General features: G+C 42.1%; 1 protein-coding gene across 1 annotated transcript in view; it reads right to left on the bottom strand.

Moving 5' to 3' along the window:
* Nucleotides 1-14,320: 14,320 nt before the first annotated feature.
* SPRED1 (sprouty related EVH1 domain containing 1) overlaps nucleotides 14,321-26,742 on the bottom strand; it is an 82,857-nt gene continuing 70,435 nt past the window's right edge. Inside the window, exons 5-6 of the mRNA XM_060273263.1 lie at nucleotides 22,367-22,525; nucleotides 14,321-16,418 (exon numbers count right to left, since the gene is read on the bottom strand). Of these exons, the coding sequence (XP_060129246.1) occupies nucleotides 15,759-16,418; nucleotides 22,367-22,525 (819 nt within the window). The 3' untranslated portion in view covers nucleotides 14,321-15,758. The remainder of the gene's footprint in view (nucleotides 16,419-22,366; nucleotides 22,526-26,742) is intronic.

The raw sequence follows: 26,742 nt of genomic DNA, 5'->3' as shown, positions 1-26,742 counted from the left end.
ATGGTTACTTTATGAGATGGTCATCAGTAGAAGTTTGTACAAGCCAGGGCTCTCTATGATTCAGGTATGGAACCCAGTTTGAATGCCACCATTCAGCTCTGTCCTGTATTAAGGGAAACTCCCCACCGGAGTAGAAATCATATATTGAACGGATGGGAAGCTCTTCAATCTGAGCAGGCTGAAAGCAAAGAGTAAGGTTACCGTAACTTCCGTCATAGAGCTTCAGTATGCTGTTGACAATGTAGTGTGCGCACGCTCAGAGGATGACCTCCAAACCATCCTAAATATCTTTGCAGAAGCTTAGAAAAAGCTTGGCCTATCACTCAACATCCAAAAAACCAAAGTGCTGCACCAACAAGTACAAAATAACCCCTCTGCCATGCCACAAATCCAACTCAGTGGTGTAACGTTGGAAAATGTTGATCACTTCTCATACCTAGGCAGTTGCCTTTCCACAAGGGCCAACACTGATGCCGAAATCCAGCATCGCCTGAGCTCTGCGAGTGCGGCTTTCTCCCGATTGAAGTGCAGAGTGTTTGAGGGAACATTCTCAGGGAAACCAAAATGCTTGTTTACAAAGCTATTGTACTACCAACCTAACTATATGCTTGCGAAACATGGACCACTTATAAACACCATCTCCAACTCCTCGAAAGATTCCATCAACAGTGTCTCCGAAAATTTTTACACATCACTTGGGAAGACAGGCGAACTAATATCAGTGTACTGGAAGAAGCAAAGATCACCAATGTTGAAGCAATGATTCTTCAACATCAACTTCGTTGGACTGGTCATGTTGTGCGGATGTCTGATGATCATCTTCCAAAGCAACTACTCTATTCTGAACTTTAAAATGGAAAGAGTAATGTTGGTGTTCAACAAGAGAGGTTTTAAGACTGTCTCAAGGCAAATCTAAAAAAAATGTAGTATAAACACTGACAACTGGGAGACACTGGCCTGCGAGCGCTCCAGTTGGAGAACGGCCTTTACCAAAGGTGTCATGGGCTTTGAAGAAACTCAATCTCAGGACGTGCTAAGAGGAAGGCACGCTTGGCAAATCCACACCATGATCAATTCCCACCTGGAAACCAATGTCCCCACTGTGGAAGGACGTGTGGATCCAGAATCGGCCTCTACAGTCACTTACGGACCCATTGTTAAAACCGTGTTAATGGAAGACAATCTTACTCGGCTATGAGTGATTGCCAGAGAAGAAGAAGTATTAAGTGTTTTGGGTTCAAGATATCTAAAAGACCTCCCCCTCCAAAGTACCCGTTCATTAACCAATGTGATGCCACAATTCTCATCAGTTCCAGCCAGTGTGGCCAATGGTCAATGATGATGACCATTTGTAGTCCAGGAACATGGGAAGGCACCATATTGGCTAGTCTAGCACTATGGTTTTCATGTGAGCCACCACCTAGGTAATGCCAGTTGTCATGATGGAGAAGACCCTGGAACCCAGTGTCTCAAAGCAAGTTACAAAATAAGTTTCATGGATCTTGGGGGGTGGGTTATGGTGTTTCATCGTGATGTTTTGAGGTCCTGACAGGCCATAATAAATAAATAATAGGGAATAACAAAGAATGGGTGGTTTATTTATCTTATCAACTGATCAGTACCAATATAGTTTTGAACATTTTAAACTGTTTAATACAACAGAATCTATATCAGTTAACAAAAATCACTTATTTGTGTAAAATTGCAGCTATAAGCTGAGAAAGCATGTCACGTTTTGGTTCAACACACATAAAAACAGGTTGCAAAACTTACCAAATCCCGTCCCCCCCCAATTAACACGTCGAAATTTGAGCTTCCCACCCACTTTGACCTTGAGGCCTGGGCCAAATGGCTTTTCCACTGATTGGCCCTGATAATATTTTATCATTTTGGTTTTATACTATCACTTGGGTGTCTGAAAAGACAGCAAATACTGTAGTCTAGTGGCACCTTAAACTCTAACACATTTACCATGGGATATATTTTCAGGGACTAGAGTACACTTCTCTAGAAGAATCAATTGTAAATCTCCGTTTGCATATGTATATAAAATCAATTGTAAATCTCCGTTTGCATATGTTTGCATATGTATATAAAAGGGGGGGATGTAGAACAACTTCTGCATGATGACAATGGAATGCAGAAAGTATAGTTCATGACAACTGAATGTATGCAAAATAAGCAAGCAGCCATAACCAGTGATCACCTTAACAACACTGTGTAAATTGACACTGTCTCTGTTCAGGTCTAACTGAATAGCAGCAACATAGAAAAGATCTGTGCTATTTTTCTAGAAAAAGGGGTGCTGGAACCCACCACAAATTCCTCCCTTGTTCTCTTATAATGGCAATAGTGTAGGGTTGCCATACGTCCGGAATTTCCCAGACATAGCCGAGTTTCGGTCATTGGAAACAGTGTCTGGATGGAAATCCAGACATATGGCAACCCATTTCCAGAAAGGAAAAAAAAAAAGCTTTATTTTTTATTTTTTTAAAATCACTTTTTTAATTATGGCAACCCTACAATAGCGTCCACCTGAGGTCTGGGGAGTTCCGGCTGAAAAAAGCCCTGGAAAAGATCAAGTGGAATCCATGCCACACATTGGGACATTCCTGTCTCTTTGCCCCCATTATAGTCCCCTGCACCCCACAAAAAAATCCCTCGGCGTTGGCATGGGATGGGGGCTGTAGCAGGATGGGCAAACTGGAGAAATTCAACAGCGCTGCCTTGCTCAAATGGAAGTGCTTTTCCACTCAGTCTCTGAATCCAAGCCAATAGATTCCTATCCCACTACGGATATTAATTTACTCAGTGTTGCCAAGATGCAACTGATGAAGTGAACTCCGGCCCATGAAAGTCAATGTCAAAATAAATGTGTTGAGCCTTTAAGGTGCCACGAGATTTTTCTGTTTTTGTATTTACAGCAACAGACTAACACATTCACCCCTTTGGAAATTGTCTGAGAGATACATATTTTAGACAGATAAATATGACAGTTCCTCTGAAAATATGTTGGATGCTCGCTCCTGAGTAAGTGGAGTCGGAATTTGGAAATATGAAGATGGGCTTCCGGGCATGCCTATCAACTGAAGGGAAAAGGCCCCAACTCTGCCCCCACAATCTGGCAAATATGTCACAGCAAAGAATGCAAAGACATATCTGTTTGCAACAAGAGATTGAGAAATGCTATGACTGTATTGAATTTCTGTTGATTTCTCTTTTAAAGTCAAATCAGTGACTAAGTAAACAAAAAAAATCAATAATGGTTTCAATCAAAATGATTTGGGTGTCAGGTTCCCGCCACCAATAGCTATTTCTACAGCACTGAAGCTGTGGCTTCCACTCTTGGCAATGACTTACTCTGTAAGTAAGATCACATGGGCCTGCATTTCCCCTGAAATGTGGCAATGTGTACTACTTTTGTGAATTATCTTATAGTAGGGCTAGCCCATCTTATTACTCATTTTGTTCTTCCAGTAAACCATAAACTGCTTTGACTGTTTAGTTAGAAATTATGGGTTACATCTGGCCAATTGTTTGGCTGGCGGTGTACGTTAGTTTGTTTTTAATAAAATTATTAATGAATGTTGATTCACTCTAAAAACAGTGGTTCTCAAACTTTTTTTTTCTCTGGACCACACTTTCAGAATAAAAATTTGCTCATGCCACTACCTTAGATTGCTTTTAAAGAATACTAGACAAATTAATGGAAGGCAAGCCTTCCATTATCAGGGAAGAACTATAGCTCCATCGTGGAAGAGCACCTCCTTTGTATGCAGAAGGTTCCAGATTCAATCCCTGTCAGCTCCAGGCTTGGCTGGGAGACTCCTGTCTGGAACCCTGGAGAGAAGCTGCCCAGCAATGCCCACATACAGAATACTGAACTGGGCAAACTCATTATTTCACTTGGTTCATGGCATGCTTTATTGTTTTTTACCACAATACCTAAAAAGAAGCTTACGATTCAGTGGAAGTATGCTAGTTGCTGGAGGAATAACAGCAAGTGGCGAAGTGGTTCTTATCCTTCAAAGTGCCCACCAAGCCACCAGTGAAGCTGTCAGGTGAGCCCATTACCATGTGCTGGGTCCACATGGAACAGTGAGTCTTTTACAACTTGGTTTATAATTTTGATCAATTTATGTCATCTGATTCTCCGAACAGCAGTCTACCTATTTTAAGGAAGCAGGTTTGTTTTTGGGGAAAACCAGATGGGTGAGCCAGATGGGTGGGATATTCATAATAATAATAATAATAATAATAATAATAATAATAATAGAAAAGAAGGAAAAAGGAAAAAGGAAAAGAAAATGTGGAGCCAGTCCTGTGGAGTGTAGAAGAAGAGAAAACAACTCATCTGGTTCAACTCTTGGAATAACTGATGAGCACATGGCTGTGTGATGATTATGGAAAGAGAACTTTGGACTCATCATAGCAGATGACTAATAGGCAAGCACTATTCCACCACAGCCTTAGGCCAGCCAACTCCTCTCCTGGCCCAGGAAGTAGAGTGTCATATCTTGCACTCACATTTCCCAGTGTCCTCAGGGCTAATGCAGTTAATTGATCTCAAACTACACAAGAGAGGACAGATCAATACTCCCCCCCCTTAAAAGCAAAAAGTATGCAACAAAGAGAGAAAAGGGCACCCATACTTAGTGTGTTTTCAAAGCTCAGCAAATGAATGCTTTAAATACATTTTGAAGCATGAATTCAAGGAGCTTGCATTTTATTGTCAACACAGAACTCAAATCCATCCATTCCACAGCCATTAAGCATGTGCTTTTACAATCCTTGCTGTTCTCTTTCCAGCAAAATGATCAGGAGACAGGAAAGCTTGTGTTAATTTTCTTTGCAAAGGCTGTCTGTCAAATCAGGCCATTCGTGAGAATGAATATGAACCCGAAACTTTCAGGGCAACAATAAAACATTGGGAGCATGCGCTTCCTCTGTCAATACAACCTTTGAGACGGTTTTAGGGAAATTTAGCTGCGTTTCTGCATACTTTTTATCAGGGGCAGTCTTATATGGTAACCAGGAAGGGAAAATAAGCAGGTGTGTGCTTCTGCCCAAAATTACATTGAATCTCACATTTTTCTGCTCTCAGCTTTATCTTATACTTCAGAAAGTAAGCAGTCAGAGTTGTGTTGTGTTGGCTAAAGCAAGGCTGCATCCTCTGTGCCCTGCTTGCTCCTCTGTCCCCCCCCCCCATACCCTATTGAAATATACTTGGAGTTGGGAGTGAATTTCATGCTCTTTATTCAGCTCGTAGTCATCAAGGAGAAGAAGAGAAGAATAGCCCTTTCCCCAAAACCATCTGCTTATATACATTATTTACACAATGGGCCTTGCGTGATTGGCTACCTCAGGGCTACACCTGTGGGCCAATCAGTTTGTGGATTGACTTCCGCTAGCAGCCTGATTGGCTGCTCCTGCAGGCCAATCAGGTTGCGGATTCACTTCCACCTGGAGTTGGATTGGGTGGCTCCTGCAGACCAATCAAACTGCTGATTCTGGATCCTATTGTTCTATGATTCAGCTCAGTACATAACACCTATCAATTGATTTGTGGCTGCTAATGGTGCTAATTTGCTAATGCTAATGGCTGCTAATTTGGCCACCTCATGAGAAGAGAAGAATCCTTGGAAAAGACCCTGATGTTGGGAAAGATGGAGGGCACTAGGAGAAGGGGACGACAGAGGACAAGATGGTTGGACAGTGTTCTCGAAGCTACGAACATGAGTTTGACCAAACTGCGGGAGGCAGTGCAAGACAGGAGTGCCTGGCGTGCTATGGTCCATGGGGTCACGAAGAGTCGGACACGACTAAACGACTAAACAACAACAACAACAATGGTGCAGCAGGGCTTGCCTTTCCCCACTCAAAGGAAGGGTTGGTAGTCTTTCAGGCACAGCATTATGGGCAATGTAGGCCAGGAAGCTGGCTGCAGTACCACAGCTTTGCTGATGTAGCTAGAAATACTTCTTGAAAACAAGTTACTAAAGTAATTTTAAACTTTCAAACTACTGTACATTCATGGTTCAGAGTGCTTTTTGGTATTTCCCCCCCTCAGTAACCCTCTAAGGCATGTTGACATTGCCAAGGCACAATGAAAAAGTGGAGAATAGCAAACTTAAATAAACTTGAGTTTTTAGATGATGCTGTGATCCCATCAGCCATGTCTGGATTACTCTTTTGGATGCTCTTTTCTTCTCGAGCCTACACAATGTCTCCTAGGAGGTGACTTAATAGGCTTATTGTATTTGATTCAGAGGACAGGTCAGTGACTGAGTGAAGTTTTTAACCCAGACAGAAGACATGGCCAAATGAGATAGGGAAAAAATGACAGTAAATTTCAAACCAAAACTGTACTTCTGCCATTGCCTCTTTGGAAAGCTAACATAACATGTTGCAGTAAAGTCCATTTCTGTTTATTTTCTTCCTTTCCCCCCTGAATCCTTGGAAATCGTAAAAGCAAGATCTCGATTTCACCACAGTAGCTTATTAAGGTCTAGTTTTGTATTTTAATTCCCTTTTAGGTGAAAAGTGAATGTAACCAGTGACTTTTGATCAATATAATTATTGATTACTAGTATCTTGAAGCCCGTTAAAATAACGGGTGCTAGAGCGCATGTCGCGGCAACGGCAAGGCGGGATCGCAACCCCGGCGCTCAGCTATAGAAGCCGCGGCTGCGGCGCCGCCTCCTCGACCAGGCCTGGCCCGGCCTACAGGGAGTAGGCTCGCCGGCCCCGGGATCGACCCGTCGCCTCCTTTCCGCCCCTTGGTTGCCTGCCACCATGGGCGCCGCTGGGAGAAGAAGAGGTGTTGGGGCTCAGGCAGCCAAGGGGTGGAAAGGAGGCGATGGTGGGTGGATCCCAGGGCCGGCGAGCCTACTCCCCGTAGGCGGGCTGAGGAGGGCTCCTCACAGGCCGCGAGGGGTGGCTGGAGCTGCCGGGAGGTGGGAGGAGGGGGTCCTGCCATTGTCCTGGGCAGAGGTGTCGCGCTCCTGCTGCTGCTGGAGGAGGGGGAGGAAGGAGCCCGGAGCTCGAGGCGGCCGCTCCGGCTGTGAGGGGATTGAAGGGGAGCGGCTGGCCGGGGGGGGGTCCTCTTGCCCACCTCGCCGCCTTAGCCTGGCTCGTCTCCCTGCCGGGCCGAGCGAGCACCAATCTCCCCTCTCCGCAGTGCCTCTTCGTCCAATCCCTGTGTCCGTGGGGCACATGCGCAGTAGCGCAGACACAGGGACACAGGGACTGGACGCAGAGACACAGGGACTTTAGTATATAGGATCCTAAATTAATTTCTGGTGTTCTTCTGAAATGGGATATAACTTCTGAAAACTTAAATCTGTCTGCTAGTACATTCCTTCCTGTATTTAAATATTAACAGAAAGACAAACCTGGCAAGCTTTGCTGACAAAGCATGGCCCCATTTACTAAGATTTGCTTAGTTAACACACACACACGCCCCAGACGATGGCAAGGCGGAATCTCTTGGTTTCTCATATTCTTCCTCCTGCCCTTTTCTATTTCCATCTCTTGACTCATACCCCCAAAGAACTTCTACCACTGCCCCTCCACATCTCGTTCCTCTTTTAAGTACAATGAAAAAGAAATATCGTAACTTTCTGCCTCTTAAGAATAAAAAATGGTTTTAACAGTTCCTCGTAGCTTTCAGCTGGAAAATTGCATCTCTCAGTTCCTGTTTCCCAGGGATCAAATGTTACTGTATATAGGCATTTGGGAATTCTGTCGATTGAACAATGGGGTTGCTGAAGATGTGATTTACAGTGGTACTGCAATATGAGCTGCTTTTAAAGTCTGTCCAATTTAATGTTGCTAGCCATAAATATTTGGATATGTTTATAATATTCAGTGCTCAGCGTAGAGAAGGTGGATGTGACTTAAGTGGTTGTGTAACTCTTGGGGAAGTAATAGGGGAAGGACAGCTAGCTATTTCTAATGTACCTAATGGAGACCATGGGAATTGTTTCCCTAAGGTCACCTTCCCCAGAAACACTAACCTTATTTTTGGATTTTCTGTCCCTTCCGTCCTCTAAATGGGCGGGTCAAATCAAATCAAATCAAATAAAAATAGAAGCAAGTATTTAAAAGGGTTTAAAACACAAAAACAAGAAAACTCAGTGCAACATATGAAGCAAATTCAAGAACAAATTTAATCTTGCACATCCCTTGCCACAATACCTCTCTCCGTGTGCACCTTTTGGAGCAGTGTTTTGTGGCAGGTGGTGCTGTGGTCTAAACCACTGAGCCTCTTGGGTTTGCCAATCGGAAGGTCGGCGGTTCGAATCCCTGCGACAGGGTGAGCTCCCATTGCTCAGTCCCAGCTCCTGCCAACCTAGAAGTTCGAAAGCACGTCAAAGTGCACGTAGATAAATAGGTACTGCTCTGGCGGGAAGGTAAACAGTGTTTCCGTGTGCCGCTCTGGTTTCGCCAGAAGTGGCTTAGTCATGCTGGCCACATGACCCGGAAAAACTAACTGCGGACAAATGTCGGCTCCCTTGGCCAGTAAAGCGAGATGAGCGCCATAACCCCAGAGTCGTTTGCGACTGGACTTAACTGTCAGGGGTCCTCTACCTTTTTATGTTGCAGCCAGAACCTCCAAATAATAATGGCACTTCTGGATCTTATCAAGGAAACATCTAGTCCATAAACCTGCTTCTTGCCGTGGCCAGATGTCTCTGGAAGTCCACAGAGAGGTTATTCCAGAAAGTCACCCACTGTTTGTCCCTACTTAGAAGTAGGGAGTCCTGTGAGGGCAATGGAACTATGGTAGTTCCAGGGGCATGGCTCCAGGGCATGGATTCTATTCAAATCCTTGGTGCCCCATGACTCCAAAATGTAGCACAGTAACTTGAGGGAAGGTAGGGGGTGCAGGGATATAGGATCTGCAGCTGCCCAGAAAACAATGCCTCCCAACCCCACTAAAATATGAGTAAAGATCAATATCGCACTGAGGGCCAGTTTTTGTTTCACATTTGGTATCTGGTTAATGCAAGAACATAAGAAATGCCATGCTGGATGAGGCCAAGGGTCCATCTAGCACATCATCCTGCTCTCACCACCAATGGCAAGCCTGCAAGCAAGACCTGAACACAACAGCCCTGTCCCACCTGTGGTTGGCATCCAGATACGTATGAAGCAGGCCTTGAGTCGCTTGAGAGGGGCACGTGCATCCGACTTGCTTCTTTTCCATAGCAAAATACACTAAGGTGGCAAACCGGGGAAATGTTGGTGGTACTTTTGGATATTTGGCCAAGGAAAACAATTGCTTACTTGAAAGCCCATGCTATTCCCAACTATTTTAATTGGTGTATTTTGTAGACTTGTATCTGTACCATAGCTGCCGTTATCCCTTTTTTAAAGGGATTTTCCCTTATGCTGAATAGGCTTCCTCGCGAGAAAAGGGAAAACTTGGCAGCTATGATCTGTACACAAGGGACCCAGGTGGCGCTGTGGTTAAACCACTGAGCCTAGGGCTTGCTGATCAGAAGGTCGGCGGTTCGAATCCCTGTGACGGGGTGAGCTCCCGTTGCTTGGTCCCAGCTCCTGCCAACCTAGGAGTTCGAAAGCACGTTAAAGTGCAAGTAGATAAATAGGAACCGCTACAGCGGGAAGGTAAACGGCGTTTCCATGTGCTGCTCTGGTTTGCCAGAAGCGGCTTTGTCATGCTGGCCACATGACCTGGAAGCTGTACGCCGGCTCCCTCGGCCAATAATGCGAGATGAGCGCGCAACCCCAGAGTCGGTCACGACTGGACCTAATGGTCAGGGGTCCCTTTACCTTTATCTGTACACAAAGACAGAATGTAAAAAAACGGAAGCTGCCAAGACACCACTGCTTTGTGTATGTATGCCAAAAACAAACTCGGCTCACTTTGGAAAGGTGACCCAAGCTGCGACGGATCAGATGAGGGCGACCAAGATGATTATAAAGCTTCTGAAAACCAAGACTTATGAGGAGTGGTTGAGGGAGCTGGGTATGTTTGGCCTCGAAAAGAGGAGACCGAGATTGGATATGATAGCCATCTTCAAATATCTAAAGGGCTGTCACATGGAAGATGGAGCAAGCTTGGTTTCTCCTGTGGTGGGTAGGACCTGAACCAATGGCTTCAAGTCACAAGCAAGGAGATTCTGATGAAACACCAGGAAGAACTTTTTAACCGTAATAACTATTCAACAGTGGAAAAGATTCCCTTGGAATGTGGTGGATTCTCCTTCCTTGGAGGTTTTTAAGCAGAGGTTGGATGGCCATCTGTCAGGGATGCTTTAGCTGAGATTCCTGCATTGCAGGGGGTTGGACTAGGTCACCCTGGGGGGGGGTCACTTTTACAATTCTATTATTTTATACAAGGCAGTAGGCCTGTGTTGCTGAATCCATCTTAATGCTACACAATTCTGAAATGTACTCTTCTGCACCATTTTTTTTCCTCTTTCCCTGCTCGGAGCCATCCCAAAAGTTAAATACAAAAACACATGACATATCTCCCTTTAATTTTCATGATAGTTTTAATCAGGTAATTGCAGGAAAACATTGAAATTTAAAACTGTTTTATGATATTAACCAGTATGGCAACTTACAAAGGGTATGATAACAAAACAGTTAAAACTCGTATGTGTATTTACATTATGTCCTCAAGGTAACCAGCTATATTCTTATACATAGAAAGAAATACATCTATGGCATGGAATTAAAACTTAAACCTATATCATTTAGTAGAAAGAGATAGCAATTAATATTTTAATGGAAATAATATACAAGTGAGGCACTTTTTTGAGGTCAATAGGGTGGAAAGCAAATTGCACTAAGCAAAATATTCACAAACAAGAGGGAAGAAAAACCTATGTACAGATTATGCTGCCGCTCCCAATACAAAGTTTTCCCCGCTAGGTTTTGTTTTAATTTTCAAAGCTAACCACAGCTATTGCAATTAAGATGCTGGGGGTGGGGGGGGCAGGGGGATGCCATTTAAATGCTACTTAATCAGTGCACCAAAAAGCATATGCAAGTTTTAACCACCAGGCTGCCAACTTTAATAGTACTAATTGGAATACTAAACCATCTCCTTTATTCTTCTGCCTCAAGAGCGTGTGAACCACTGTAGACTCCATATATACAGTGTTCTATGTTCTCTGGAGATCGAAAGGCCAACACGAACATTGTGTATTATTTACATGGGGAGTTCTCGAGGTTTTTCTTCCTTGTTCACACATACAGGATTACTCAGAGAAAGAATATAGAAGAAAAATGGGAATGTTGCATTCCAGCATGCAAAAATATCTGAAATTGCTGTTTGAAAGTGTGCAGTTTGGTCAATACAGAAGTCTGTGCTCTAGATCTAAATTTGCTTTGAACTTGGGCTCCACTTTTAAACTAACTGCGTCTTCTGAGACCTTCTGACCCAGCAAGAATAAGTCTCTTCCACAGGCGAGATTGCTGGTAATGAAGCTGCTATATGCAAGGATCTGTCACTAGGGCACAAATCTTAACATTGGTTTTGAAGAAGGAACAGAACAAGATTTCCCAAAAAATCATGCAAATTTAAAATTCTGTTGGGATGAGAAGTGAAGGTGAAACTACCTCTAAAAAACTTTAATGTGCAACGCTCAGGGGCCCGGAACATTCAAGTGCCCCAGGTGTTGGCTGGTGGGGAAAAGTTCGCACTTTCTGAACACAATGCATACCCAGGAAATCAAGCATTCACACAGTTAGCTGGCAATTTCTATTTCCTATGGGAATATTTCTAATCCGTAATCTCTCTCCCCTCTGCCCAAAATGGCTGCAGCCAATCAGCAAAATAGAGGCAAATGAAAAACTGATCTGTCTGCACTCTCTCTGCATGGTTTCTTCCCAAAAATGGCTGCCGTAGACCAGCACAGCACAAACATGTAAGGAAGTGGGCAAACTCCAGCTATTCAAATATCTGAATCAGCTGTGCATAATTGTGTTTAGATAAGAGAATTTTTGCATAACGAGCCGGTTGATAGCGGGACAGGTGTGGTACAACTAATGATTGTTTTCATTCAAGTTCAAGGCCCCAAGTTTGAGAATGACTGGCCCAGAGATTTCTATATGAAACAGAAACGTAGGCTTTTGTGGGAGGGTTTTTTGGACAACGTAATAATATAGAAAAGTTAAAGGCTCACTGTTTTGTAAGGTGGTATATAATCTTCTAAACTTTCAAGAATGACTCTTCTGGAATAAGACCAACAATGTCAATTAACAGGATGGGGGGTGGGGTGGAGAGGAACCAGAAACTTCCGGCTATTGTTTTATTTTGGTCTGGAACATTTGCATTTCCACAAAGCCTGATAGTAAGTGTGTCTTGTTTTACTGGACTTTCAGTGGGACATGTCTATTAATTCAATTGTGTCTAAAACAAGTGCAATTGCTGAAATTGCAAGGATCTCTTTCCATCCCCTATTTTGGCATTTATGTTTTAAACAACTATTAGAATGAAAATGTGTGTGTGTGTGTGTGTGTGTTGGCTGTGCTTTAGGACAATATGCATTTTAATGAATACAAATTAATGAATAAAGTTAAGTTTCCTAAATCATGTTTGTCCAGTAGGTGGTACCCTAATGTAATAGCTATCTGCTTTCACCTCAGACAGAACACTCCTCCTTTCAGGTAGCACCTTTTAGGAGGCTGAAAACTGAACATCCTGCGGCAATTACTGCACATGAGTTGATATAGGCTTGGAGAAAAGTCCCTCATTACATTACACCTTAAAAGGCACCTGGATTTACATGCTTTACAGTAAACCTCTTATCTGTTGACTCTTTGTCCCTAACCCAACCTCTCTCTGAGAAAGCAGGGTGAAAAGATAAAATGCACACAGGGACCACAATCCGATTTAAGGATAAAAACATTTAAGTGCACTGAAATCCATGAGATTCAACAAAACAACTCCATGGTGGATTCTATGAATTAGAATTAGTGGATTGAGAAGTGACAATTCAATGGTTTGTTCCAGGAAGATAGAGCCATACATCTTTCTTAGTTTAATCACTGGCATCTCCAGTTAAAAAAAGCACCTCAGTTAGCAGAGCTGAGCAGCAGGTCTGCCTGAGATCTTGAAAAATGACCACTAATTTGAGCACAGAGGTGGATTAACCCATGGACTGACTCCCTATAAGGCAACTTCATATGTGTGAGTTGGCCACAGTTAAGAAATTCCCCCGTTAAAGCAAAAGTATAAACATACAGAAATGTGGCCGACATCACGCAATCCATGAAACCAGATACTGAACCGATGCAATTATTTCAAATTAGATCAGTTGCAAATAACACAACCTATACTGTATACCAGTATCCATATTAATTATATTAATAGGAATAATATTTCTTCAAGAGTAAAGGATAGTAAATGTTTAGCAGCAAAGTGGTTAAATATATACTGAAAATATTAATGCACATATTCAGTAATTTTTTTAAAAAGCATATAAGGTTTCACTACTACAAGAACCAAGAGTTGCACTATGTCAATGAGTGCATAGAAAATGGTTAGATTTGTCTCTTCCCAAAGTACACACATACGCACACGCACACATACACACAAAGTTCCAAAGGACTTTTCTGTACAGCCAGCAAGTTCTTTTCTTGGGTTGTTGATACCATGCTCCATTTTTAATTAAAAGCATAATGTTTTAATAAATGCTATATCACAAGATGCAGTTCCTATGTCAACAGTGAAATGCAGGTTACTAATCTCTGTCTCATTTTTGTTTGTTTATTTGGGAAAAAAGTTAACAGTCTATCTAGGCAACCAAGTTTAGCTGAATATGTGAAGCATGAAAGTCTTCTGGAGCAGCAGCTCTCAAATATATAAAAGGAAAGGATTTAAAGAGATTGCTGCTACAGTGTCGTGTTTGCTGACTTAGGTTATCCATTCAGGCTTTTTTTAAAGTACAAAACTAGAAAGGAACTCTTAACTTCTATAGTTATCAATATATTTGTCTTCTTTTCAATGTGAAATAATACTTCAAGATGATCTATGTACATAACGTTGTCAGTTCAAGCTGTCATATAAATATAAATGCTTTCTTTAAAAAAGTATTTTACAGATAGTGTTATATACAGTTGTTCAGTTTGATACCTGGGCTCTGAAAAGAGGAGGGGAAGGAAAGATTCCTATGATTGAACATGGTCTTCAGAAGAAAATAAACCAAAACATTTCACTGAAAAATATATGCATAGAAATAAAAGAAAAGGCAGTGTGCAATTATAATTTTAATCGTATGAGCATATTAAACATGTTTTCCCCCTCCACCCATTAACGATTTTGAATGAATGACTGCTTCACTGCTTTAGAGAATTTTATTAATTAAAAACCTGTATACTCAGCTATGTTATATGATGGGTGACATTTAGAAATTTCCCCAAAATGGTATTTAGAACACATAGCCAAATGTTAAGTTAAACATTCATTATTAATATGCTACAACAAAGACAAAATAAAACCCACTTCCATTCACAAGAAATCCATTTGCTTTTCCCTACCTGGGTTATTGTTTGATATAGAGAGTATTTTAAATTTCTGATAGGCCAAATAAGTTTCGAATAATGGATGCTTTTTTGTTCCTTTACTAGTTTGAAGTAATAATTGGTACCAAGCTGAATTGCATGGTATACATATACATATATATATATATATATATATATATATATATATATATAATGACAATTATCTTGTTGTAATCATAGCTGCCAAGTTTTCCCTTTTCTCGCGAGGAAGCCTATTCAGCATAATGGAAAATCCCTTAAAAAAAGGGATAACTTGGCAGCTATGGTTGTAATTTTCTTTCCCCAAACATTTGAAATCAAGGAAACCCTAGAAGAAAATTTGCTGGTTGAGAAAGGAAAAAAAACCTCCTTTGCCATTTCGCTGAATACAGAGTAATTTATATATAAAAATAAATGTTATGTTCTTATAAGAGCATTAGACAATTACACCTGTGCTTAACAAAACATTGGTCATTCAAGACTACAATAATTAATATTTTAAAAGCTTTCAGATTACCAGAATGTACAGAGAGAACTCAATACAAAAATGTAGCTGAAGGGAAACAAGACTGAAAATATTGATTTGTCCATTTTGAATATAAATGCTACTAAGTTAACTAGTTAAATATTGAGAAATACTACCATGGAATGTGACTGGAAATGTGGTCCATAACTGTGTTGCAACTGGAAAGGGGAAGGAAGATTTAATAATCGTACCATATATTTTGTTAAATATAAACATTTGTTATTTGTACATAAAGTTGTTTCCAAAAAACTATTTATAAGCAATTTAGTTGCATTTAAAATCAATTTAGTTTCTTGCAGTCGGCAAGTTTTAAACTTTCCTTAGTTTTAAATCAGCTCTCACTACTGCAGGTTTAGTTAAATTTTCTGCTAAATAGATTCTTTCAAACAGCCCCCCATCACCTAACCTCAATATGTACAAATTGCTGAAGTTGATCCCTTATAGTATGGACTGCAGTTTATACTTATTTCAACCACCAATTGTGAGAAAAGGCTTTCCTTTCGCAAGAACTCCCGACACAACTTACACCATGCACTTAAAAGCAGATCATTCGGCGTGGCCAGCATTCCTACAATGCAACATGTTCTGATGCTTCTTTCAGAATTGACCTATCATACACGACAGGTTTCCCTTCTGCTTGCCAAATGCTTCCACGAGTTAGATACTTCCTGAAATTAAAGACGTGTTAGCACAAACTTGGCACTGGACTGGTTCATCCCGCCGCTTTATGCTTCCCTCCGCAGCATCCACAGACCTCGCCACAATGGTGGCATGCTCTTAAGGGGAGGTAGCAGCACATACACGGCGCAATGAATGACAACGTGACAAGGGCGAGCCATCGCAAGCAGAACTTGTCGTCGCTAGTGTCACAAGAGCAGGGGTCAGAGAAATCCCCCTCGGAGTCTGACATACAATGGTAGAGCATGCTCTCGGCACAAAGCATACAGCTAACTTGGTAGATGCATCTCTTGATGGGATCGGGAGCGTCCTGGCATTTGCCCCGGCCATTCTCTTCGTGATTAAACCTTTCCTGGCAGTATATGCAGCGAGAGCGCTCCCCGTCCTCTTTCCTCCTTTTCGATTTTTTCAATTTGAACGAGGAAGGTTGCGTTTTAAGTACCACAGAACACTTTGAATCTTTTAGTGAATTCAACTTAGTTCCGTCCCCGGAAGGGTACAGGTAGTCTGGTTTTTTACTGTCTGCCTTGGAACATTGCAGTGAGGCGTCGCCTTCATCCCTATCCAAGTCATTTTTCCACATGTCTGGGTGCCTATAGTCTGCATAGCGGCGTATTAAAATGTCACGAGGGTTTATTCGAACAATTTCTTCATCGTCCTGAAAGCTGACATTCCTGACTGGCTTCAGGGGTATCTGAAAGGGAAGCAAAAGACACTTTGTATTACACACGTGTGACAGAATCTCTCAGCACAAGCTGATGTACCAGAGAACTTTATTGTCAGGAGGTTTCATCCTTACTTGTTTTCTGTAAACTGAATTGAAGAGTTTCTGACAAAGAGAATTGTGTGTGTGTGGGGGGGGGCAGAATCCAAAATGGATGAACTGCCATTTCCAGAGCCCATCTGAGCTTGCATTGGTAAGACAAAAAGTGGTGGCGGGTGCATTTTCCTCTTCCTGTTCAGTAAAATGATTCTTACGATCCATGGGGCACCCTCCTTGGAATCACAGGATTGCAGCTTCATGAAATCTATTCATATTTAATGCTTATTAGGCACCTTAACAATTAAATGCTATACAAAGGTATCCACAATCCTGAACATCCCTCCCCTAAATGCCCATCATAGGTCACCTAAGACATGAAAAGAATGAGGAGATGGAAAGGTCAAGCAAATAAAAAATAAAAACCCTGAAGAAAAGATGGTGGGTGCAAATTGGGGGTGGGAGGGAAAGCGTTGACAAGTAATAACATTGCATGATAAAAAGTTGAAGAAGCACTGCCAGTATGGCAGTGTCTAACAAAGAGCAGGAATTTCAAAAGCTGAAATTATTCAACTCACAATTCTGCTTTAATGATGTGAAGTAGGATTTGTGAACGCAACACAACACTGAGGTAATTGTGAAGCAGACCATTTTCAAACATGGGTGAGACTAAAAAAAGTCTCCAAATGACAAAGAAGCAGAGAATTAGCAGCTTGAGTGAGCCATACTTCTGAAATTCTTGGAACTAGCCCCCATGTGCAATTCTGTGCACATCTACTCAGAAGTAAGCCCCATTGAGTTTAATAGGACTTACTCTGGGTAGGTGTGACCAGGATTTCAGGCTGTCTGCAAAAAGTGGTTAATTTTAAATCATATTGCAACGGGTGGAGGATTTCTTACAGGTGTAGAAATAAAAGCCACTTTGCAACTCATGCCTGAATTATTTCAAAATGCTTTTTGAAGAAGCAGTCCTTGATTACTGAAGTACTTGCTTAACAAACACATTAACACTTGTGGTGAGAACTTGTAGCCAGTACCAAAGAACTTGCTCGCTTTGCTGGCACCAATGGAAATCCACAAAACCAAGACAGAAATAACTTTTCCATAACCTTCTAAAGGATCGGCCAGCGATGACAGAAACATCTTTCACTATTAATGAAAATAAGTTTGCTATAAAGTTTTAGTTTATGAGCAAAGATTAAAAAGCAAACAATCCTTTCCCATCCCTGCCAAGGGCAAAAACAAGACACTCCATTATAGGGCAGAGCAAACCTCTGCTGGAATATTTGAGATTCAAAATGGCTTGGCTCAAAGTAATAAAAATTGTAATCGGTCACCCTTGCCAATGGTTAAAACTGTCTAAACAACTAGAGCAAGCTAAATAGGGAAATCTTTGAAATCTAAGTAGAAGATCACTCTAAAATAAAACAGAGTAATGCAAGCCTAAGCTTCAGTAATAGATTGTTCTGGGCTTTAACTCTGCAACCTTTTTTTGGGGGGGAGGATGTCAGGTAAAGGAGAGATCAGGCTGAAGTCAGACAAAAGCTACTTTGCACAACCCCCTTTTTCTACATGGGTGTACACTGGTGTAGGCAACCCCCTCCCCCCCCAAAAAAAACTTGGGTGGTGGTGTACACTGTAATGCTGGAGTACATTTGAAGAGCTGCAAGTAGTAACATTCACAAATATAGTAAATCTTACAAAGTAGACATATCAAAATAAAAAGATTCCTTCAGTAGCACCTTAAAGACCAACTAAGTTTATATTTTGGTATGAGCTTTCGTGTGCATGCACACTTCTTCAGATACACTAGAAACAGAAGTGTCAGACCCTATATATATACAGAGGGTGGTGGGGGTGGGTGGGAATGGGTGATGGGCTGATGGGAGTGGTAAACCTGTAGATGGCTGTTAATGGCTGCTGATGGCTGCAATTAGTCCTGGGGGGGGGGAAGCAAGGGCTGAGGTGCTAAAGAAAGCTTGATCATGCATAATGAGATAAGAATCTGATGTCTCTATTCATCCCAGGTGGTTCCATGGTTTTAAGCTTGGTAATGATTTCCAATTCAGCAACTTCTCTTTCCAGTCTGTTCCTGAAATTTCTCTGTAATAAAACAGCTGCTTTGAGATCTTGTATAGAATGTCCTGGGAGATTGAAGTGTTCTCCTACTGGTTTTTCAGTCTTATGGTTCCTGATGTCAGATTTATGTCCATTTATCCTTTGGCGTAGGGTTTGGCCTGTTTGTCCAATATAGAGAGCTGAAGGGCATTTGATGGCATACACAATGTTAGAGGATGAGCAATTAAATAGTCCTGAGATGGTATGTTGGATGTTGTTGGGGCCAGTAATGGTGTTGTCCGGGTGTATGTGGCAGCAAAGTGGGCATCTGGGTTTATTGCAGGCTCTGGTACCAGTGTCCATGTTAAGTCTGGTGGTTGTATTATTGTGGGTGAGGAGTTGTTTAAGATTGGGTGGCTGTCTGTAGGCAATGAAAGGTCTTCCTCCCAGAGCTTGAGAAAGGGAGCTGTCATTGTCCAGGAGAGGCCGTAGATCTCTGATGATGCGTTGTACTGTTTTAACTTGGGAGCTGTATGTGATGACTAGTGGTGTTCTGTTATTTTCTTTTTTGGGTCTGTCTTGCAGCAGGTTCTCCCTAGGTATCAGTCTGGCTCTGTTGATCTGTTGTTTAACTTCATCAGGTGGATATTTTAGTTCTAAAAAGGTTTGCTGTAGATCTCTTAGGTGAGATTCTCTGTCTGTAGAGTTGGAAGAGATGCGGTTGTAACGTAGGGCCTGGCTGTATACGATGGATTGTTTGGTATGTTTGGGATGGTAGCTAGAAGCATGTAGATATGTTTGTCGGTCAGTTGGTTTTCTGTATAAGGTGGTGTCTATACGTCCATCCTGTATTTTTATAGTAGTGTCCAAAAAATGTATTTCTTGCATGGATTGGTTCATTGTTAGGTTGATGGTGGGGTGAAAGTCATTGAATGTCTGGTGGAAGGTTTCCAGGGTCTGTTGTCCATGTGTCCAGATAATAAAAATATCGTCAATGTATCGTAGGTACAAGAGAGGTTTGAGTGGGTAGGAGTCTAGGAAACGATGTTCTAAATCTGCCATGAAGATGTTGGCATACTGTGGGGCCATGCGGGTGCCCATGGCTGTGCCGCTGATCTGGAGGAACAGGTCATCCCCAAATTTGAAGTGGTTGTGGGTAAGGACAAAGTGGCAGAGTTTGGTAGCAAAGTCCGCTGTGGTTTTATCTGAAATGGTGTTCCTTATGGCTTGTAAACCATCATTGTGTGGGATGTTGGTGTATAGAGATTCAAAGTAGACATATGTGATCTTTGCACACCTGCACATGGGAAATTTCCCTAACCCATGTATACTCAGGTGAGAGAAAATATTATGCCTTTGCCTGAGGTACCCCTGGATACCTGGGTGCCACAATATAGAATCGTGGGTAAAAGAGGCACAATATCAACTGCAAGGTTAGGAAAGGATGATATTAAATTTATCATGGAATGCTCTATTTTCACCACAAAGGGTTTTAGAGGCTTGACAATAAAAAAGGCAATTCTCGAATTTAAATGCCAGCAGACATTTTTGTTCTTTCCTTCTAAAATCATAACAATAAACCGACAAAACCAGGGCCTGATTTTGCTTACTAGCCAACCGCAGTCTGTGGCTATCACTGACCTCTCCTCTCTTCTTGAGAATTTGGGACAGGAGGTCTTGTATTGTTCCAGGCTTCGCTGAGGGCAGAAGCAGTGTGTGTGGCCAGTTTTTGCAGGCCTTTTCCCACCTCGCCTGAGGGCAGGTCCCTGACTGATTCCAGCTACAAAAGCAGGGGTTTTTTGTTGGGGTGGGCAGGTTGTAGCTGTTAATTTTTTATATCTTTATTTTAGAGGTTGTGATTTATGTGGAAATTGCATTTTTGTTATCTTGTAAGCTGCCTTGAGCATGGCTTGAGCTGTGGAGAGCCAGCAGACAAATGAAATTACGTAAATGTATATTCTTTCTATCCTCCTGTGAGCCTGGAGTAAAAGGGAGATGTTGGGAGCCTTTTTCTCTGGCAAATGGATTTTTTGAGACCTCATAAAATATTCATTGACTGACAAAAACTTGTCTATTTGCTGGGAAGTCTTCCCTAGCAGCTGTATTTTTTTATTTATAAAAAAAGCATTTCTACTGCTCAGGTGGAAAACTGAAGACGACCTTTGTGAAGTGAAGGATTGTTTGGGTGGAGGAGAGGAAGAAACCAAGGTCGAGAGCAGGAAGTGGGTGGGACTGTGACACAGACCGAGCTGCTTGCCTGGCGGCAACAATGGAAACTGTAAAGGGGAATAAGGAAACTATGTGGCTGGGAGGCCCAAGAATGAGGGCAAGTAGCCTGGTAGGGACTTTAGCATCTTTTAAGAAGCTGTGTGGCAGTGAAAAGGAAGGCAGAATAAATGGGACTGAGCAAGTATATGTCAATGAGAAAGGCTGGGTGAGTAAAAATTCCTACGTGACAGAAGGAATTGTACACAACAGGCGAGGGAAAACAGGGAAGCATGCAGATGGGAAGGGAGAGGCACAGGGTGGAAGTTGCTGCGACTGCACATATTTGCTCAATTCAGAAGAAATGGGAAGTCATGGTTTCCAGTTGCATGAGACACATACACCACCACCCCTTTCAGCAGAGAAAGGCTGCATTCACACCACAGTTTGTTCCCTTTCCCTGGATGTTTCCCTGGTAGTTATTTTGCACATCATAACTGAGCTTTCACACAATATAAAAGCCACTTCTGAAAATATGTATGAGAATATAATCAAGTTTAACGCTCATTTCCATGTTATTTGACTGCATAAAACCCACCCTCTTACAGCCCCCTCCCCCCAACTCAGAAAACCACGTGATTTTGTGTGGTGATTTTCCTGCCTTTTTCACAGGTTCATGCCACAGGCTCTCACCATACCTGCCAAGTTGCTGTCGGAGAAATAAGGGACCGGGCCGTAAGTAGAAGACTTGGAACTGGGCGGAGCATGCTCAGAAGTGACTTTTGATGCTGCTTTGCCCAGTTCCAAAATGGCCGCCGCGCCAGAAGTCGCACTGCAGCCATTTTGGAACTGGGCAGAGCAGCATCAAAAGTCGCTTCTGAGCATGCTCCGCCCAGTTCCAAAATAGCTGCCGCGCCAGAATAAACTGGGAAGAAACAAAAAAAAAAAATCCGTTTTTTCAGCTAGGAACAGCTGGAAAAACGGGGATTTCCCGGGGAATACGGGAGACTTGGCAGCTATGGCTCTCACATGACAAGCTGTGTGGCGGCATATCAGCATGTAGTGCATTCCTTGCCCACTTCAAGTCTAGTATTTCAGCACAGAGTAGCAGAATGGTGGCGGCATGCTGACATCTGTTGATGTTTGTTGCTAGTTATTGCTGTGTGGATGGCCTTTACTGCAAAATGGTGGTATAGTGGTTGAGATATGATGGAACAGGCTTGTGTAGTGTGAAAGGAAAGTTAGAAAAGAAAGAAAGAAGCACTAGCCTTATAGTCAGTTAAACTAACACAATAAACCCCACGTGTGAATACAGCCAAAGAGATATCAGAAGCATCTTCTACTTTTAAACAAGCTGCAACTTCCCATGACACCGAAACTCAAAGAACTATAGCTTGTTCAAAAGTGGAAGCAGATGCTTTTAACTTCTTCCTGTAGTCGCTTCCACTTTTAAGTCTAGTGCATGAAAGAGGGGAGAGAAGGGGGTATGTGACCTGGAAGCTTGCCACGGCTCTCTAACATAGTGGAAAAGCTTTGGCTCTCATTACAGGTCTAGCCTAGACAATGAAATAACTAGCCAAATTTCTGGTGGCTGTTTTTTCTAGTTGCAGAGCTGTTACCTGGTTGGATTGGTTGTGGAAAAACGGTCTTCTTGAGCTGAAATCTTCCAAGGTTGAGGGTCTTATAGTTAAGCTTTTGTAAGAGTCATTGCTCACTCCAGGTTCATGTTGGAAAAGATGATCTTTCATTAGCAAACTAGGTATGCTTTCTGGAATAGCCTGGGAATGATAATAAATTATAATTCATTGTTATTTTTGTTGTTGTGCTTGAGCCACCCCAGCAATTCAGATGGATGACAATGCATATGACTTCAATTAAAATCAAAACAAGTCACATACTAAACATTTACAAAAATTCGATTGTAAACAAATGTCACAGATTACATGCTGGAGGTAGCATTTATGCAGTGTCAAAAATACTTTTAGTATCCCCCTTATGGAATGCTTACTGAATGTACAAGTCACAAATACACCCAAGCACAAGAAAAACACTAACAGCCCTTCAGACCTACAATTTCCATGATTGCATGGTATGGATATGGGACCACACAAACTCCATTTCCCAGTTGGTTATTTATACATCTAGAAAACATCACTACAGAGAGGATTCTATGCCATTTCCTTTTCCAAGCAGTGATTGGCACTGAAGACTTGATATTTGTCAAACACCTGACCACCAACTAACCACAGCAATTGCCCCTGGTTCCGGCAGATCCCTGAAATAGAGCAGCCAACCGGGTTGGGTGTGTGACTCACTCTCACTTCTGTAATAGAAGGCCACCAAATTGGGGTGGGAAACTGTGATCACCTGAACACTTATTTGCAAGACCATAATTAGGGCAAGGCTTTCCATGGAAGTTAACACTTCAAACAGGCAGCATATATATTCTTATGCCATACACTTTCAGAGTATATGATGGCTGTGCCTTGATGCAGCATTTGCCAACCTGCAGCTCGTATCAGTCTTAAGACAGCTGACTGGGACTCATGGGAGATGTAGTCCAAAATACATTGGCACAGGTTGCCTTAATGTGCAAGACACCACACAAAATCTGTTCCTCAGGGAAGATGCTCATTTTGTGAGCATGTTTCTGACAAATGTACTTTACATGCTTACACCTTTCTGCACCTTCAACAAAATGAGACATGTTGAGGTATTGTTACTGTGCAGAGGGGCACTATGTTTAATAGACAAAGATGCTCAGCCACCTCAACAAAAGACAATGTTCTCCACAATTCACTTTTAAGTGTCATTCCTAAGTGCTGAAGGAAACTATAAGTAGTAAATTCTAAGATAATACAATGAGCAACTCATTTTTTACAGCTTCCTAGATTGTAGAAAACAGTGCTCATCAGGAGCTGAACCAACTACTGTGAAGTCGTGCGGAATCTAATCAATTGTGGAAGAGCATGTTAATATGCTTGCTATAGACATAAAAGGGTGGCTGGGAGAAAAATAACTTTCCAAGCTTTAAAATGCCCAACACCTTAGAGATCATTGCTCTAAGATCTATCATATTTCATTGGCTCCTCAAACTTAGAATTTGGAAACTTAAGAAGGAAGCAAAAGTAGACACACAGACTGCATTCTTATGAAAGACTACATTGTGGTTCAGCTCTACATGGATGAGCCTTCACAAGCCTTAGAGACTGTCCTCTCACCAACTGGCCAGAAGGACTTCTGTCACAATAGGTTTCGCTAAACTTTAGTTAGCTGCTGGACAAGCCCACTTCAAACCATAGCTTATGACATTGGCTCGTTTAACCAATCCCTATATGCTGTTAATGTCTAGTGTAATGTCTGATGGGGAAATTCTCATACCCTGGCAAGATGCACACACTCCAAATATGAATATAAATAGCACATATGCAAGCTGCCTGAGCATCTGCTACCAAAGTTTATCTGTAGCACTCAAGTCCCAATGGTTAATGGTACAGAATTTGGCAACCTAATGTATGCATGATTTCCAATATAAGAAAGACTATCGAAACAATGGTCTGAAGATTTTCTTTGTTGTCTCAGGCATGGACCAACAAGTTTATAGTCAAACTTTATCCGAGTTTAATGGAAATCTGGGTGCATAGTGGGATATAGCAGGCCTGTCCAACCGGTTGACTGCGGGCTGCCCCTGGTCAATCCTGTGATCTCCATTGATCGACTGAACACCAACCCCCCCACAAAAAGCTCAACAACTCTGCTTTCTGGTGAAGCCTCCCCCCAAAAAAGCTCAACATCTGTGGTGTCTCCCCCTAAAAAAAGATCAACAACTCTGGTCAATCCAATGGGTAGATCACTGCCAGTTTATTTATAGTGGGAGTAGATAGCAGTCTCTTGGAAGTTGGACACCCCTGGTATATAGTATTTTTTTCATATTCACCCAAGAGTTCATTTTTAAAATAATAATTACTTGCAATTAACAGAGGGACATGGTCAAGCGTCCATAAGGCTTACAAGAAATGTGATGTGCAGACAGGTTTGAGATTTCATCAATCCAAATGAGACTGTGTCATTTTGCCTTCCTTTAGAATTTACACATACACACTCATGAAATAGCTTCTTCTGCAACTCTTGCTACACCAGATGGTGCTGTGGAAAGCTTTTCTGACAAGCACTGTGGGCATTAGCAAACGCCAAGCCTTCTTGGGGTCCAAAGACCTTATAGTCCAGTGTACTAAAGGTAAAGGTAAAGGGACCCCTGACCATTAGGTCCAGTCATGACCGACTCTGGGGTTGCGCGCTCATCTCGCATTATTGGCCGAGGGAGCCGACGTATAGCTTCCAGGTCATGTGGCCAGCATGACAAAGCCGCTTCTGGCAAACCAGAGCAGCACACGGAAACGCCGTTTACCTTCCCGCTGTAGCGGTTCCTATTTATCTACTTGCATTTTGACGTGCTTTCGAACTGCTAGATTGGCAGGAGCTGGGACCGAGCAACGGGAGCTCACCCCGTCACAGGGATTCGAACCGCCGACCTTCTGATCAGCAAGCCCTAGGCTCAGTGGTTTAACCACAGCGCCACCTGGGTCCCTACACAACCACTAACAATCCAGGATCTGCTGAAGCAAGTCACAGCACTGCAGCATGGAGTTGAGCTATAACAGCCTCTGGACTTCAGATACTCCTGTGGAGGCATTTGAATTCTCAACACTAAGTAAGCAGAGGCGATATCAGTGCAGTGGGAAACTGCAAACTACACCTTTATTTGGTGTTGGGTTCTATTTATGTTATTGACATTTTCAGTAGACATCTTTTCTGTAGTTCATACAAAAGTTAAGTGTTTGTGTCATGTTTTCAGTACCCATCCTTTTACACTCAATTTCTTAGTGTCATAACTCCCAGTAGTTACACAGTCCCTAATAAAAAAGATGGTGGTTTCCAAACAAACAATTTTGATGAAGTATTTCAGAATAGTTCTTTGGATGGGACACAATTAGTCTAGGTTGTTTTTGTCATGGGATAATTATTAAAACTTAAAACAGCAGCAGCAACAAAATAAAATCAAGAAGTACGGTTCTGACAGTAAGGGGCCCAAACACAGGCTACTATTGTATTGAAAACAAGACTAAATAAAACCAGCAAAATATTTTTACAGTATAAAAACGTGCCACATTAAATATAGTGTTTGATGGTCTCTATCTCACATAAAACACAGACATAGATGCACAAATCCCCACTTCTTTTCTACTGCCAAAGCAATTACGCACCGCCCACATTCAATATCCTTCAACCACAGCACTGGCATAGGCCAGCCAGTATCATCTATGAAGTAACCTACGCCAGTTTTTAATGCACAACGGAAATCTGGTTTGCTCCCAGCTGCTGGTATAATAATTACTGTCCTATGGTTGCTAAGAGATACTCTGACTTTTTTCCAAGACTATTAAAACATTTCTGTGTGCACAAGCAAAAGGATGCTGGGTAAAAGCAATAAAACGACTCTCCAGCTGTAGAAGCCCAGCAGAACTCAAAGCCAGATGACAGCTGTAGAGAAAATGAAAACCAGACTGAGATCCTCTCTTCTTCAAAACTCCTCTCCTCACTTTTCCCAGGATGAAGGTTGGGTAAGAGAACGCGGCGCTCTTCTGCAAGGCTTGTTAAAACAATCCTCTATCCCTGAACAAGTGATCTGACAAAAGAGTAAAGGAGACTATACTCTCCTACCTCTTAGAAAAGGCTACATAGTTTCTAACCCTTTTGCTTATTAGCCCTTTCATAAGACTGTATTTTTAAAAGCAACACCCATATCCCATTTGAATTATGAATTAAGACTCAAGTTCAAAATAACCTCTGCTTTAGTGATTCTGCAGAACAGAGCAATTACTTTCAATCCCAACAGCTGTTTCCCTACAATTAGTTGCATATTTTCTGCCCTACATCCTGAATACCTTCAGCAGCGGCCTAGAATCTGCAGAATATTTTCCGGTCATTTAAGACA

Source organism: Zootoca vivipara, chromosome 1, assembly GCF_963506605.1.
Source record: "Zootoca vivipara chromosome 1, rZooViv1.1, whole genome shotgun sequence".
NCBI lineage: Eukaryota > Metazoa > Chordata > Lepidosauria > Squamata > Lacertidae > Zootoca > Zootoca vivipara.
Note: the sequence above shows the minus strand (reverse complement) of the source record. Positions and strands in the feature narration are given on the sequence as shown.